This window comes from Polychytrium aggregatum, assembly GCF_025602895.1.
Source record: "Polychytrium aggregatum strain JEL109 chromosome Unknown BJ171scaffold_5, whole genome shotgun sequence".
Classification (NCBI taxonomy): Eukaryota; Fungi; Chytridiomycota; class Chytridiomycetes; order Polychytriales; genus Polychytrium; species Polychytrium aggregatum.
This window is the reverse complement of record NW_026516207.1, coordinates 904,198-917,561: the sequence shown is the minus strand read 5'-3', so window position 1 is coordinate 917,561 and position 13,364 is coordinate 904,198. Positions and strand designations below refer to the sequence as shown.

The 13,364-nt window shown below is 56.9% G+C and overlaps 5 protein-coding genes across 5 annotated transcripts; 2 read left to right on the top strand and 3 right to left on the bottom strand.

Moving 5' to 3' along the window:
• Positions 1–633: 633 nt before the first annotated feature.
• On the bottom strand, positions 634–3,004 carry BJ171DRAFT_471990 (uncharacterized protein; the record flags this gene model as incomplete). The annotated part of the gene is made up of 2 exons (XM_053108632.1): positions 634–2,861; positions 2,902–3,004. 2 exons carry the CDS (start codon positions 3,002–3,004, stop codon positions 634–636), a joined length of 2,331 nt encoding a protein of 776 aa, XP_052970407.1.
• Positions 3,005–4,783: 1,779 nt separating this feature from the next.
• On the bottom strand, positions 4,784–5,937 carry BJ171DRAFT_490957 (uncharacterized protein). Its single transcript, XM_053109687.1, has 2 exons — positions 5,096–5,937; positions 4,784–5,065 (listed from the first exon to the last, which is right to left on the bottom strand). Exons 1-2 carry the CDS (start codon positions 5,683–5,685, stop codon positions 5,002–5,004), a joined length of 654 nt encoding a protein of 217 aa, XP_052970406.1. The 5' UTR covers positions 5,686–5,937; the 3' UTR covers positions 4,784–5,001.
• Positions 5,938–6,931: 994 nt separating this feature from the next.
• BJ171DRAFT_490949 (eukaryotic translation initiation factor eIF2A-domain-containing protein) lies at positions 6,932–10,902 on the top strand. Its single transcript, XM_053109686.1, has 12 exons — positions 6,932–7,043; positions 7,302–7,371; positions 7,604–7,672; positions 7,874–7,989; positions 8,232–8,337; positions 8,443–8,531; positions 8,670–8,876; positions 9,000–9,119; positions 9,274–9,485; positions 9,633–9,830; positions 9,959–10,202; positions 10,376–10,902. Exons 1-12 carry the CDS (start codon positions 7,010–7,012, stop codon positions 10,630–10,632), a joined length of 1,722 nt encoding a protein of 573 aa, XP_052970405.1. The 5' UTR covers positions 6,932–7,009; the 3' UTR covers positions 10,633–10,902.
• Positions 10,903–11,251: 349 nt separating this feature from the next.
• On the top strand, positions 11,252–11,856 carry BJ171DRAFT_578124 (cytochrome b5-like heme/steroid binding domain-containing protein; the record flags this gene model as incomplete). The annotated part of the gene is made up of 3 exons (XM_053113860.1): positions 11,252–11,365; positions 11,548–11,584; positions 11,762–11,856. The coding sequence occupies 3 exons, from the start codon at positions 11,252–11,254 to the stop codon at positions 11,854–11,856; spliced, it is 246 nt and encodes an 81-aa protein (XP_052970404.1).
• Positions 11,641–13,260, bottom strand: BJ171DRAFT_438628 (tRNAHis guanylyltransferase-domain-containing protein). The gene is made up of 2 exons (XM_053108002.1): positions 13,104–13,260; positions 11,641–12,959 (listed from the first exon to the last, which is right to left on the bottom strand). The coding sequence occupies exons 1-2, from the start codon at positions 13,184–13,186 to the stop codon at positions 11,915–11,917; spliced, it is 1,128 nt and encodes a 375-aa protein (XP_052970403.1). The 5' UTR covers positions 13,187–13,260; the 3' UTR covers positions 11,641–11,914.
• Positions 13,261–13,364: the final 104 nt, after the last annotated feature.

Genomic DNA, 13,364 nt, shown 5'->3' with positions numbered 1-13,364 from the left:
AAAGACGGCGTCTCACTCACTCTTGAGGGCTATAAGTTGTTGCGTCACCAACGGTATATCGAGCATGCGCAGATGCACGCACGTATGCGTGAAGTGGGTGAACCAACAGAGAAGTGCCTGGTGGTGAAGCGAGCCAAAGATAACCGTCGATAGTGTGGGTCGGTATCAGCGCGAGACAAAATCGGCTCTGCGCAAAACAGGGAGAGGAGCACTTCGAATATCGCCGAATCAAAGTTGGTATCAAAGTAGGGAAGCTAGGATATGCCAAAATACAGAAGAAATACAAAAACCCAGAATTGAAGTAGCCTCCTTCCTCCCTCTCAAAACAAACAGAGGGCAAAAATAACCAAAAAGTACAAAAGAATCAAAGTATGAGAGTATGGGTAGAGCTGGGACGACGCCCCGGAACAAAACCGGAGCTGGCCAGACGGCAATGCAGATTCAGAAGCCAACGTGACATCCGTCACGGCAGAGAATCGACTGAGCTGGGAAAAGGAGTGATTTGTGAGGTGCAATGAAGTGAGTGCTGGGGGAGGCGAATGGACAGGATGTTGCCGATGGTGGAGGTGTTAGGCGCGGTTGAGGATGTACAACTGAATGAATGAGTGCATGGATGAACTGGGAACAGCGCGATCACTTTGATGCTGGCCGGGAAAATCGGATGCGTGGGTCGGAGGATGCGCCTGGCTGTTGGAGATCCCGTGGGCGATATGCCGGGGCCTTGCGCTTAGGCGGGCCGTCAGCAGCGCTCCATTGGCAGTTGCGAGGCTCCCAGAATCCAGTCGATGTCTCTGACTCTCGCTGAACTGCAGAGATCCACGCCGAGACTGGGCCGCTCTCAGCAGCAGGAGCAGCGCACTCGCTTCTGATGGACAACGTGTCGTTGCTGGTCACGGACTCGCTTGATGAATGCCGATTATCCTTGAAGGGAGAGGCTTCACCGGCAAGGTTCGCCGGGTGACTGGTATTTGAATTCGGTCGATCGGCGCCGCCTGCACCGCTTGAAGCACGCGATCGGCGGGTGTGGTCCATCGACGACAAAAGGCTCTGGTGCGTCGTTGGGACGCCCGGAGGCGGCAGATCAGATTCCGAAGACGAGAGCGACGCTCGACGGGATTGTCGAAAGCATGTCCCCGAAGGTGGTCGCAGGCGAAAAACAGATCGAGCAATGGTCTCGTCCGAAGCGCTTGTGCCTACGTTGCGTATCACAGCCTGGTCATGTAGTGCCCTCTTCGGCAGTGACGAGACGATCTCGGGCGAAAGATGAGCCGTGGGTCGTTCAATAAAGACACCCGAGGACAACGGTCGGCGAGCCGGCAATGGCAGGAAAAGCGGGTCGGTGACACCTTGAGTCGGTGTCTGTGAGTGGGCAGGAGACGGACCAGGTGAATGCGAGCCCAGAGAGGGCCCCCAGATCCACCGGAACAGATTCACCAGACTCGAGTGCACGGCTGTGGTCAGGTCCCAGGAGAAGACAAACATGGCGGCGATGCCCACGAGGACAAAGCCAAAGAACCACGCGACGATCGAGCAGAATATGAAGATGTCGGCGAGCTTGGGGGCGCGCTTTGCAAGGCGGTGCAGCACCATGAAGAACATGGGCGTGAACTTGATCAGGGCGACGGTGATGAGCACGGCAGAAACAAAGGCGAGTGTTTCCTCGGTGGGCACAGAGCGAACCAAGGAGAGCATTTTCGCCGAGAGGGACTGATAGTTTGCCCGGAGCACGAACCCAGTTGATGTGGTTGAAACGAGAATGAAGGCCATCGCCCAGCGCGGGCCAAAGAAGGGCAGCACCAGATTCAGCAGCAGCGCGCGAAGGATATAGTAGAGACACGATAAGCAGAGGAGAGCAGCCAGCGCCGAGAGGGCGAGCTCAGGGGTGGTGGGAGGGTATCGAGTGCTGGTCAACTTTCGGATCGGATGGACAGGAGACGACGAGTTGGATCTTGGCGGGAAAGGGCGAACGCCGGGCAGTGGGGAGAATCCTGGATCTCTGGTGACAGCTGGGTGTGCTAGGCTGGCCAATGAGCTATCCCAAGCAGAGGAGACCAGAGATGGCTTGCCAGTCGCGACGGGAAGAACCTCCGATCGGAGGGACGTTGACAATCGAGACCTTGGCGGCGGCGCCAGAGCGCGGGGGACGTCGATGTGGGAACGACGAGGACCAGGTCGATCTTCGGCAGCGCTTGGCTCCGAAAGAGGCCGCTGGATTTGGATCGCGGATCCGGTCGGCGCTTCGGGGGATCTGACAAAGCGTGCGGGTCGATGCTGCTTCTCCGTGGCAGATGGCAAGGAGCAAGGCTGTGGGTCACTGGCGAAATCCAGGGCAGATGCAGATGGTTGAGGCGTCGACGGCGAAGGAGAATGCAACGGTGTCTGCGGCGGTATCGGCGCGGCCTCCGAGTCGACCGTGTGCGGATCAGGCTTAGATGAGAGCAGTCGGCGGGTGAGTGATGCCGCGCGGGTCCTGACGAACGACGGCAGAGGAAGCGAGTCGAAAGAGGACGAGAGAAACGATGGACGCAAGAGCGTTGTGGGCAGCAGCCGAGAAGAGTCGCTGGGTCGTGGATCTTCCATCGAGCTCACGACGGCAGGCAGCAGCGAGCAGCAGCCGGATGGTTGGTTCGGGATAGTCGGCAGAGCAGGGGGGGTACTTGTGCCGAATCTGTCCGAGAGAAACGATGGCAGAGACGAGCTGAGGCTCAGCGCCACGACAAGAGGCGGCCGGGACGCTGGAGATATTCTTTGGAGAACACGAGCGGTATGTGCTTTGCGCCTTGCGGGCCGCAGCGGGCGACGGTGGGCAGCGGTCGGCGATGGACAAAGTTCGATGACGGGTAAAGGTCGGCGATGGCGGACTGGCCAGGACCAAGAACAATCAGCGGGAGCGTCACCGACGATCGGCCTTGTTCGCCTGTGGCGGCGGCTGGCTCGAGGGCGGCTCGATCCGCACGTGACAAGCACGCGTGTGGGGCAGCCACGTGCACGCAAAATCGGCCATGGTCGGTTGACGGCATTTGGTATCACCTTGAGCCGATTGACGGTGGTGGGTACCAGACAGTGTTGGTTCATTTGGTTTCATTCATTTATTTACACTTTTGGTCGCCCACTACTTACCTCGGGTCGTCGTCCTGATCGATCGTCGGAATCTGGTTCATCATGTCCAAATGCAGATCGGCGATGGGAAGAGGTGGTCAGATTCCAGCAATATGGGCAAACTGATCAGCGGCACAATCAACGGAACTTAGCATTTCCAGCAAACCTGATAGCCAGCCAAACAGGGAGGGAAACAAGGGTGTGGGGATGAGGAAGTGGTTCTCATAAGCTGATTTGCAGTGATAAAGGTCTGGAAGCCATGCGATCGAATTGTAGTCCTCCACATACCTCATTTCGTCCATCGTGGGCTGGTTGGTGCAGTCAGGACCTATAGTGAGCCCTGCTGCTTTATCGGTCAGCCGTGGGTGGCAGCTCATCGTATCACTTTTTGCAATCGGCAAAGCCATGAATACCTCACCAGCAGTATTGGTCAAGCTGGTTTCGGCGATGGAAGAGTTGTGTGCTTCATTGCGATGGACTGGTGCTTGTTGGATCGTCTCGGGGGTACTGGTGTTGAGCAATATCCCGAGCGACGGGCGACTATTTATCTCTCGTCTCTTGATGCCTCTCTGGTTGGAATCCTAGTCAAGCGTGGCTGTGTGTCAGCGAGATGACATGATCGTTTGGCTATCAGGCAAGACTCACCTTGACAAGATGTCTTCCCACGACTGATTGAGCGAGCGATGCGTTTCTGGATCTGAATCAAGGACGCCACTGCACAGTATCTCTGCCAGCCCAAAATGCGCTGGTTTTGAGGAGAATTTTTCTTCCCCAAGGGCAGAACCAGCCATCGCTGCTATTTTCTCGCCAGATGGCTCCCAAGAGAAAGACACCCCCCGACCCCGACCCGGGATCACCCAATGACTCTCCTGTGGCCAAGAAACCAACCATCAAATCATGTCCCTCCTGTGGCCTGACCAACCATGTTAGACCCTTCACCAAGAAGTGCACAGCCAGAATCGACAGCAGCCCTGCCTCTGGCTCTGCCTCGGTCGCTGAAATGGTCAGCCAAGCACCCCCTCCAGACGAGTCCAGCGACGACACTGCCTTCCCAGCCCCCGTGGTCGAGATGCCCGCACCCAAGGTCCCTGTATGTGCCACGTGTAAGCAAGAGGGTCATGCCAGAAGCAACACCCCAAAGTGCCGTTTCTATAAGCCACTCTGGAGCTCTACCTTGCCTGACTGTGGCCCAAACGAGCAAGTCAAGGACGACTACTCCACCGTCAAGTGCACTCTGGACGCCATCATCAAGAACGACACCTTGCACGACAAGATCGAGGAGACTGTCCGGGCCATGACACACGTGCAGTACGAAGCATCTCGTCTCCTGGAGCTGCATCTCAGGCGGTGCTTGGACAAGGGTATCACTCTCCCCGCCGTGTCGTCGAGTGAACCCGCGTTTGTTCGAAAGTGCTTCAATATGGTACACACCGGAACAGTGGGTGCCAGGACGAACACCCCAGAAGATGACAGGCACATCCTCGATACCTATGAGCTGTATCGAAGTACATGGAGTGAATCGTGTATCCTGCCTCCAGTGTCCCTTCCAAAGGGTACTGGGTCACAGGTCCTCACATTGGCTGTCAAGACCTATGCCGTCAACTGTGAGACCCACGTTCTCGATCGTTACTGGTCCCTTCTACGCCGATACTGCAATCTGGTCCTGGTTGCTCCCAAGGATGTGAAACGGCACACACACGTCGACGATTGTATGAAGCTGATGGAGAGTCCCCTCTCCAAGACACTCCTCGGTGATCTGAGGAAATCCTTCGCCCACCATGCCGACCAGCTCTACGGATATCGCTACGAAAGCCACCAGGACCTGTATCGAGTTGTATCGAAACTGGCCAGTGAAGTCTCTCGACTAACCCACCTGAAGGAGGCCCTCTTCATGGTGGTCTTTCAGAAGATGATCATTCCCAGGCTCGTGAGGGATACCGAAGATCTGAAAGGAGAGCGTGGGCGACTGAACGAGGAGATGTGTCAACCCATCCACCACATCGGGGCTGACAGACTCAAAGATCTCCAGACCCAGCACGAGGAGGTGTGCAAGCAGATCACCATCAACAGGAAACGGATCAAGCGATTGACCGACCGGCTTGCCCAGACCAAGAAGCGACACAAGGCCCCTCGAGCACAGTGCACATTGGTCCCTCTCTGCGATGCCCGAGCCAAGTATGTCAAGCTCGACACCAAAGCATTGTGGGAGATCCTTGGATACCAGACTGGCACTGGGCTCAAGTAGGACGACCTGAAGACCAAGGTCAATGACACCACCAAGCAAGAGACCTTCTGGCAGACCAACTTCAAGCTGGATCCGAGACTCTTTGGTGCCAGGGAGGAGGGGAAGCAGCTCTTTGGTTGCGAGATCACCACCGATGGGGTCGGGTGCTCGATCACCACACTCAGGTACAAGATCCTGAAGAAGGATCCTGATGTCAAGCCAGAAACCGTGGACAAGGACGACAAGACACCCAAGCTGACCCCCGAGAAGAAGATCCAGGCCAGAGTCGGTCCCATTGACGACTCTCGGACCACATGGATCGGGATCGACCCTGGTGTGGGATCGATCTTCACCGCTGTCATTCGGGCACCCGGTCAACCATCCATCCAGGAGCAAGACGGTGTCAAGGTGACCAAGGCACAGCGTGCAAACGAGAAGATCGTGTCGCTCTCCAACAAGGAGTACCAGCATCGATGTGGCACCACCCAAGCGACCAGGTGGATCCAGAGCACCCACAAGATCCTTGGTCTGCAGCAATGGATGAGCACCACACCAAGTCCCAAGATCCCTGGGTTGGCATCCTTCCTGCAATACATTCGCCATGTGTTCGATGGAGACATGCTGGACAAACAGCTGTACTTCAGCCTGACCCGGCGATGGCGATTCAAGCGACTCGATCTCTACGGCAAGCGACAGCGCACCGTCCACGGGATGTGCAAGCGAGTCGTCGACCAGGCACTGAAGGAGACCGAGGTGGTGATTGCCTTTGGGAATGCATCCTGGAAACAGGGGAGGGGATATGCATCCAGCCCACGGAGACTCAGGTTCGCCAAATACTTTGAGCAGTTCCACCATCACCAGAGACGACCACCAGACCGATCCGTCTCCAAGATCCATGTGTGCTCGGTGAACGAGTTCAACACATCCCAGGTGTGCTCACATTGTCGGGATGCCAAGCGACTCGAGTCACCCGAGTATCTTGATATCGAGAAACCACACTTTGTCCGGAGCTGTGCAAGCTGCCATACGCTGTGGGATCGAGACATCAATGCAGCCAGGAACATGATCTCGGTATGCCAGTCGATCATCGCCCATGGAGATCGACCGGGTGTATTCAAGACTGTGCTCCCGAAACCAACGAAATCAAAGAGATTGCCAACCAGGACGGGAAACAATCGCACGGCTTGCTCGCTGGGGCCTACAGTCAGTCAACGGGTTTCAGATATCTGAAGCCCGAAATGGGATCTGTCCCGTTTCTTTCTGGATTGACTGTAAGTATATTGTTCCTTGTGCATTTCGACAGTGGATGCCGGGTCGCCCATATTCTGGGCAGTCCACTTCGGGGTTGCCATCCCTCTTGGGATGGTCGATGGGAGGTGTTTGACTCCCTTGTGCAAAGTGTGTGTGTGTGTGTGTGTGTGCAAAGTGTGTGTGTGTGTGCGGATGTGTGTGTGTGTGACGGCGAGAGGCTTCTCGCCTTCCCTCGGGGGTCTCTCGCCAGAGACTGCTCTTCTCGCCGACCGAGGTGGCTCCGAGAGCGCGTTTTATCGTTCTCGCTCATTTTATTAACAAGAATTTTTTTCATAGTGTCAGCAAACAGCAGCCGTTCTTGCCTTGCGCTCGACCTCGCCCGATCCTAGATCATCTGCCCGGGGGCATTCCCGCTGCTCGCTCTCCGTCCCAGCCATGAGCCGCTCTCAGCCCGTGACCCAGTTTGCCTGTAGGTGCCGTCTCTGCTTGACCGGGCGTCGGCTGGCAGCACATTCAGCAACCGACACGCTGGCAGCGAGATCGACCCACACCCAGGCTCGCTCCTATCACGACCTGCGTCTGGACTGTCCTCGAGGACAGGATGCAGGCCGTGCCCAACGCCGTCGCCGGATCGAGCGATTCGCAGGCTGGCTGCCGGCTGCGCTTGTTTTTGCATGAGCTCTGCTGCGAATGGCTCTCTGCTCACGATTCCCGCTGCTGTAACCAGACCGATCCAACACGGGGCTCGTCGTGAGCAACGGTCCGCCCGAGAATGCCCCGATCACCGGTTTCAGCCCGTAAGTTTCTCCCGGTGCGATTAAACAAAGGCGCCCAAACTGTGAACTTTGCCATATACAAAGGGCCTGCACATGTGTGATTGCTCGACGTCCGGCCACCGCCGCATCTCAGCGGCACGATCAGAGGCAGCCGCGTGGCATCTGTCTTGGTTGCTGATCGCCTTCTGTCTCAATCGTCTTCTGTCTCAATCGCCTTCTGATCGAACAATGCCGACGACAACTACTCTGGCAGGTCCTCCGAGACCCGATCGTTCCTGTACAGCACGGACGGCAGATATCTTGCCTGGATCCTCGACACTGGGTGAGTTGTCCTGGGCCTTGTTGTCAGAAGCTACCGGCTGGAGAAACGTTGCTGTTGAAGCTGGCCCACCCTGCGCTCTGCCGCAATTCTATCGGGCCTGGATCATGCCTCCAGATGTGGTTTGTGTCGTTTGCGACAGTGATTCTCACTCATCATGTGCAAATCGATCCAAATTGCCGGCTTGGCTCTGCTCGAGCACAGCATCCAGGTTTCGGATGCCAACCAAGGCACGCTCGTGCAGAACATCGATCTGAAGAATGTGATCGAGATCCAATTCTCGCCCCGTGGCCAGTTCATCACAACCTGGGAACGATACAGTACGTTGACGCCGACCCAAGTCCTGATGCGCTGCTTACGGCGACGCGACAGCCCATTCTTGCGATCAATGCGGATCTGCGTGCAATCGATTGCGGCATTCGATCGTGGCATTCGATCATGGGTACACTGCGTTCGCATCCCCTTGCGACATATAACCCTCCCTCCCAATTCGCGAGCAGCACTCTCCAACTTTCTCTCACTGACCTGGGCTTGTTAAACTTCTCCCCGTTGACGCTACCAGACAAAACCCTCGATGCCGAAACCAACCCCCACAAGAACGTGACTATCTGGGATGTGGCAACCGGAGCAAAGCTGACTGGATTCACCCAGAAACAGCAGAATGCTTGGTGAGCACAGCCGCAATTGTATGCATCCCACAGAGGAGACAGTCCAAGTCCCCTCTCCCCGCCGCACCGTCGCGCTAGTTGTCCTGATATCTGTCGGAACTGCAGGAAGCTCGAATGGACCGAGGACGAGGCCTACTGCGGAATCATGGTCACTGGCGAGGTTCAATTTTACGACACCAGCAGTTTTTCAAAAGGTAATTGAGACTCAATGTCCTATGCTCCGACTATTGTCACAGGGGGATGTCGCAAGAGCAGAGCCTCCTCGGCAGCAGCAGCTGTCTCTCACACAGCAATATCTCGTATGCTCTGCTAATGGGGACACCGATTGTTAGGAATCGTCTCGCGCTTGAAGATTGAGAACATCAAGGATTTCTCGATTTCGCCTGGAAAGCGCTCCGTCGTGGCCGTCTTCATTCCTGAGAAGAATAGCCAGCCTGCCTCGGTCCGCCTCTATGACGTCCACAGCCTGGCCGGACAGCCTCTGGCCCAAAAGACTTTCTTCAGAGCCGATTCGATAGAATTCCACTGGAACCAGCTTGGTAGGATCGCGGGGCGCTTTCTTTGGATCCCGAGCCATCGCTTTGTGATTGCAACGATGACTGGAATGCGCATGCGGTCTTCGTGGTGATCGCTGCTGACGCATATCTGGTTTGGCCATCCAGGCACCCACATTCTCGTGCTTGCCCGAACCGACGTCGACAAAACCGGACAGTCCTACTACGGCGAAACCAGCCTGTACTTCCTCGCGATCGCCGGCAACTACGACTGCCGCGTCACCCTGGGTATGTGCGATTGCATCCGGCAGCACCGCTGTCCACCGTCTACTGTCTTTGTCCTGTCGCTCCGCCCCAGTGTCGCGCTGGCAGATCCTCTCGAGACACCAAAATGCGTCCTAACGCGGGCTCGGTCATCACACCCTCACCTGCGGAAACACAGACAAGCCCGGCCCCATCCACGACGTGTGCTGGAGCCCCAACTCTAAGGAGTTCATCGTTGTCTATGGCATCATGCCTGCCAAGGCCACCCTCTTTGATCATCGCGCCAACTCCATGTACGAGTTTGGCATGGCTCCCCGAAACTTTGTCAAATTCAACGCTCAGGGCAGACTCATCTGCATCGGCGGATTTGGAAACCTTGCCGGCGAGCTGGTACGGGCCTGAATCCCTCGCACGATCAGCCGTCTTGCAGATGCACATGCCTAGGGCCATGCTCTCTGGCACCTATTGTCCAAGCCTGGACTGGAACTACAGATTGAGTAGCTGATTGAACATGGGACTCTATCTCTGTCATTCCAGGATGTGTGGGATCGCATCGGCTTCAAGAAGCTTACCACAATCAACGCCACCAACTCGTCCAGCTGCCAGTGGTCTCCTGATGGGCGTCACATCATGACCTCGACTCTCTATAAGCGCATGAAGGTCGACAACGGCATCAAGATCTGGCACCACTCTGGCGCACTCGTTTACAAGCTCGACGTCAAGGAGATGCATCAGGTGAAAGAGCGATCCGCAGCAGATAGCTGTGAGAGCATCGAGAGGTTTCTGCCCATCTATGGTGCGCTCTCTCGTACTAACGCACTGTCCCCTGCTCCCACCTACGATATCAAACCAACCCATGTTAGATTGGCTGGAAACCTGCGCCTCCCGAGTTCTTCCCCCATCGCAATGCCCTGTCTCCTCCTCCTGCCACGCAGCTTGCTGCAGCCGCCCCCGCCAAACCAGTCGGCGTCTACCGCCCCCCAGGTGCTCGCGGCGGCCTCGGATCGCCCTCTTTGCGGCGCGGCGAGGATGGCACTCTGCAGGCTGTTAACTCTGCCCGCAGCGTGCCTGGTGCTTCGACCGTCCCCGGCGCTCCCTCGAACGACGGTAAGAAGTGGGCCAACATCGTGAGCCGCATCAGCACTGCGCTTGCTTCTCTGAAGTACCAGAGTACGGACGGAGCTGAGGGGCTTGAGCACCAATCGTCTGGATATAATCTGATGCTGTTGCCCGATCCCGCCGTCACATGCTGCGCATGGTGCTCTTGCTGGCTTCTGCAGGCAAGAGTCACAAGCGAAAGGAAGGATTCGGAACGCCATCGCCGGCCCCGTCTGCTCCGGCAACGCCCAAGCCTGGAGCTGCCAACGCCGACCTCGAGAAGCGCATCAAGAACCTCAACAAGAAGCTCAAGCAGATTTCGGAGATCAAGACCAAAATCGCTGCTGGCGAGAAGGTCGAACTGACCCAGATCCAAAAGGTCGAGTCCGAGGCCGGCCTGATGAAGGAGCTTGGCGAGCTCATGTCCATCGCAAAGTAAGGGGGTAGTGAGCCAACCGAGACTTCCCCCCCCCCGAGTCGCCGACCAATCAATCCCCCCCTGGTGCTGCAAGAGGACGGAGGCGAGACACAACACTGAGCGAGAGAAGAATGGGAGGTGCCATGGCGATGAATCGGCTCGTGCTGGATTGGAGAAGGAGTGCGGCTGGAGCTGCATTCGCTCAAATACAGCGCTATCCTCCTCCATCGTTGGGTACCCAATTCGTGTCGAAGTGTTTGGTGCCCACAGTCTGGATGCAGATTCAAGGGCTAGCTGTATTTGAGGGTGCTGGCTACTTATCCGGGTTCCTGAATGCATGCGTGCTCAGCGACGCTACCCAGCATGCCACCGCTATATCCATCGATGGAGTAGAGCCGTGTGCGGATAATACTCGCTCGGTGCGTCCGGCATCTCGCAGGCATACGCCGGGTGTCCGGTTCGGCCTTCCCAATCACAGCGTTGGCGGGAAAGCCATGACGGGCACCGCTCCCAACCAACGGCGAGACGCATGTGTGCCTCCATCACAATCGTCCCCGATCCTCAGCCTCCACCGATCATAACAGCCCGCGGCTCAATTTTGATCTCCAGCCTTTGAAGTTGCACTTCCGTACTATTTCCCATGAGCGAGCTCAAGAAACTCACCCTTGCCCAAATCAGCCAGCACAACAAGACCAATGACTGCTGGCTCGTTGTCGATAACAAAGTCTACGACGTCACTCACTTCCTAGAAAAGGTGAGTTGTCAGAGACGGCACCCAAAGCTGCGAGCCATGCGGGAGATCATACCCATGGGGCGAGACACGCGTGGAAATCCCGTCATGGAATGGGGTGATGTGGTGTAGACTGGCATACACAAACCCGATCCGCCCGGTAATCCCGACGGTGCAACTCACATTCCACGCTCGCCTTGCGACAGCATCCTGGTGGAAAGGAAGTCTTGCTCCAGAACGCAGGTGCGGGCGGCGAGAGCATATCCCGCGGCAATCAGCATGTTGCAGCTGGCGATTGTTTGTCGCTATTGATCCCTTGGGTCTCTGATATATTGAGCAAATGAGAAAGATCGACTAGGTATATACCACCGCGAGGATCAACCGCATCCTCAACATTACTCGCTCTGTTCATTTGCACAGGCAAGGACGGCACCTCGACATTCAAGGCGATGCCCCATCCTCCATCGGCCCGGACGCGGCTCGAGAGCATGTGCGTCGGCATTTTGGATGGCTAGCAGCACCCGGCATTGTCGAGATATATTTTAATAAATCGGCCATGGCAAGCGCGGCTTGCTACACCGTCTCCCCAGCCGAGTCAGCAAGCTCTGCCGAGCCGTTCTCGGCGAGGGGATTCTTGGGCGGCATCGACGGTTCGTCCGTCCAGTACTGCGCGAGACAAAACATCGTGCGATCGGCTTCGCTCCAGTCTGCCCAGTTGAACGAGCCGGTGCGCACGCGGTTGCGCCAGACAGGACCCGGCACAGGTGTCTGGGTCTTGGGATTGACGAATCCGAAGACGGGATACTTTTCTTTCTTGATCCAGGTACCAAACAAATACTGCGTCGAAAAGTCGCGAAACAGACTGACGTCCTTCTGGCTCTGAAGCATCCGCAGCTGCTCAACGACGGATTTGTTTTGGATCTCTCGATGGTGGAAGTGGAAGTGCGAGACGTGCGAGACGGCGTTTCGGAAGCCATCAAAGTTGGATCGCCAAAAGATCGCCTCCATCACGGCCCGATCGTCTGGACACGGAACGATGCGGCCATCAAAATAGGCAACGTGGCTCTTGATGCGGCGCTGCACTGCGGCATCGAGGTCGCTCCAGTCGAACTGCGAGAGGTGGAAGTTGAATCGCACGGAGCAGTAGCTCGCAACGACGGTGCAGATCTTGGAGACCCGGCCGTTGTAGATGTGCGTCCGCACCACGCCGTCGTCTTCGGCAAAGCGCTTCCGTGCGGATTGACCGTGAGACGGTGTCGGATCGGGGCTCTGGGCGATGGATTCCGATTGCTGCAAAGGTCGCTTGACTGGGGCTGGGGCTGGGACTGGGCCGTCGGTTGTGCTGTACTCAGAGGGCTCGGCGGACAGACGCACTCCAGGCACGGGCATGACTGCGGGAAAGACCAGCGAGATCTCATCCGACTGGGTGTAGACCAGGGAGCAATTGAATTTTGAAATCATATCTTTGGAGGTCTGGACCATGACGTCGGTCAGACGCTGGTCGTAGGGCTTGACGAGCCCCCGGGTGAACTTGCTGAAGCCGCATCCGTCGAGTCTGACGACAAGAGCGTGGTGTGCAGGGACGGCCTGTTCGAGGGAGCTTTCGAGGGCCTTGATCCTGCCAATTGGGGTGGATCGGCAAAAGCAACAGATCAGCCAGCATCCAATTGTATTTGGGATTGCAGCGATGCAGGATATGCCCAGATGTGGACATGGTGCAGGGAGATGGTCGCTTGCGATGGCGAGCGAAGCGAGTCCTTACTTGTCGCCGAGCTTGTCCTGGTATATGCTTTGAAGGGCGGCGAAGGCAGAATCGGGAAGGACACAGGTTGAGGCAGAGCCCATTGTGCGGAACGAGAGGAGCGGCCGGATGCTGGTGCTGAAGACCGATGCAGCGGTGTACCGGATCTGTCTGGGGCGGATGGCTCGGGAGCAGACGAACATCGAACGGGCCATATGTATATTGACGGCGACGGGGAAGACATCGGTGGCACGGCCGCTGCGCATGTGACGGACATGACAC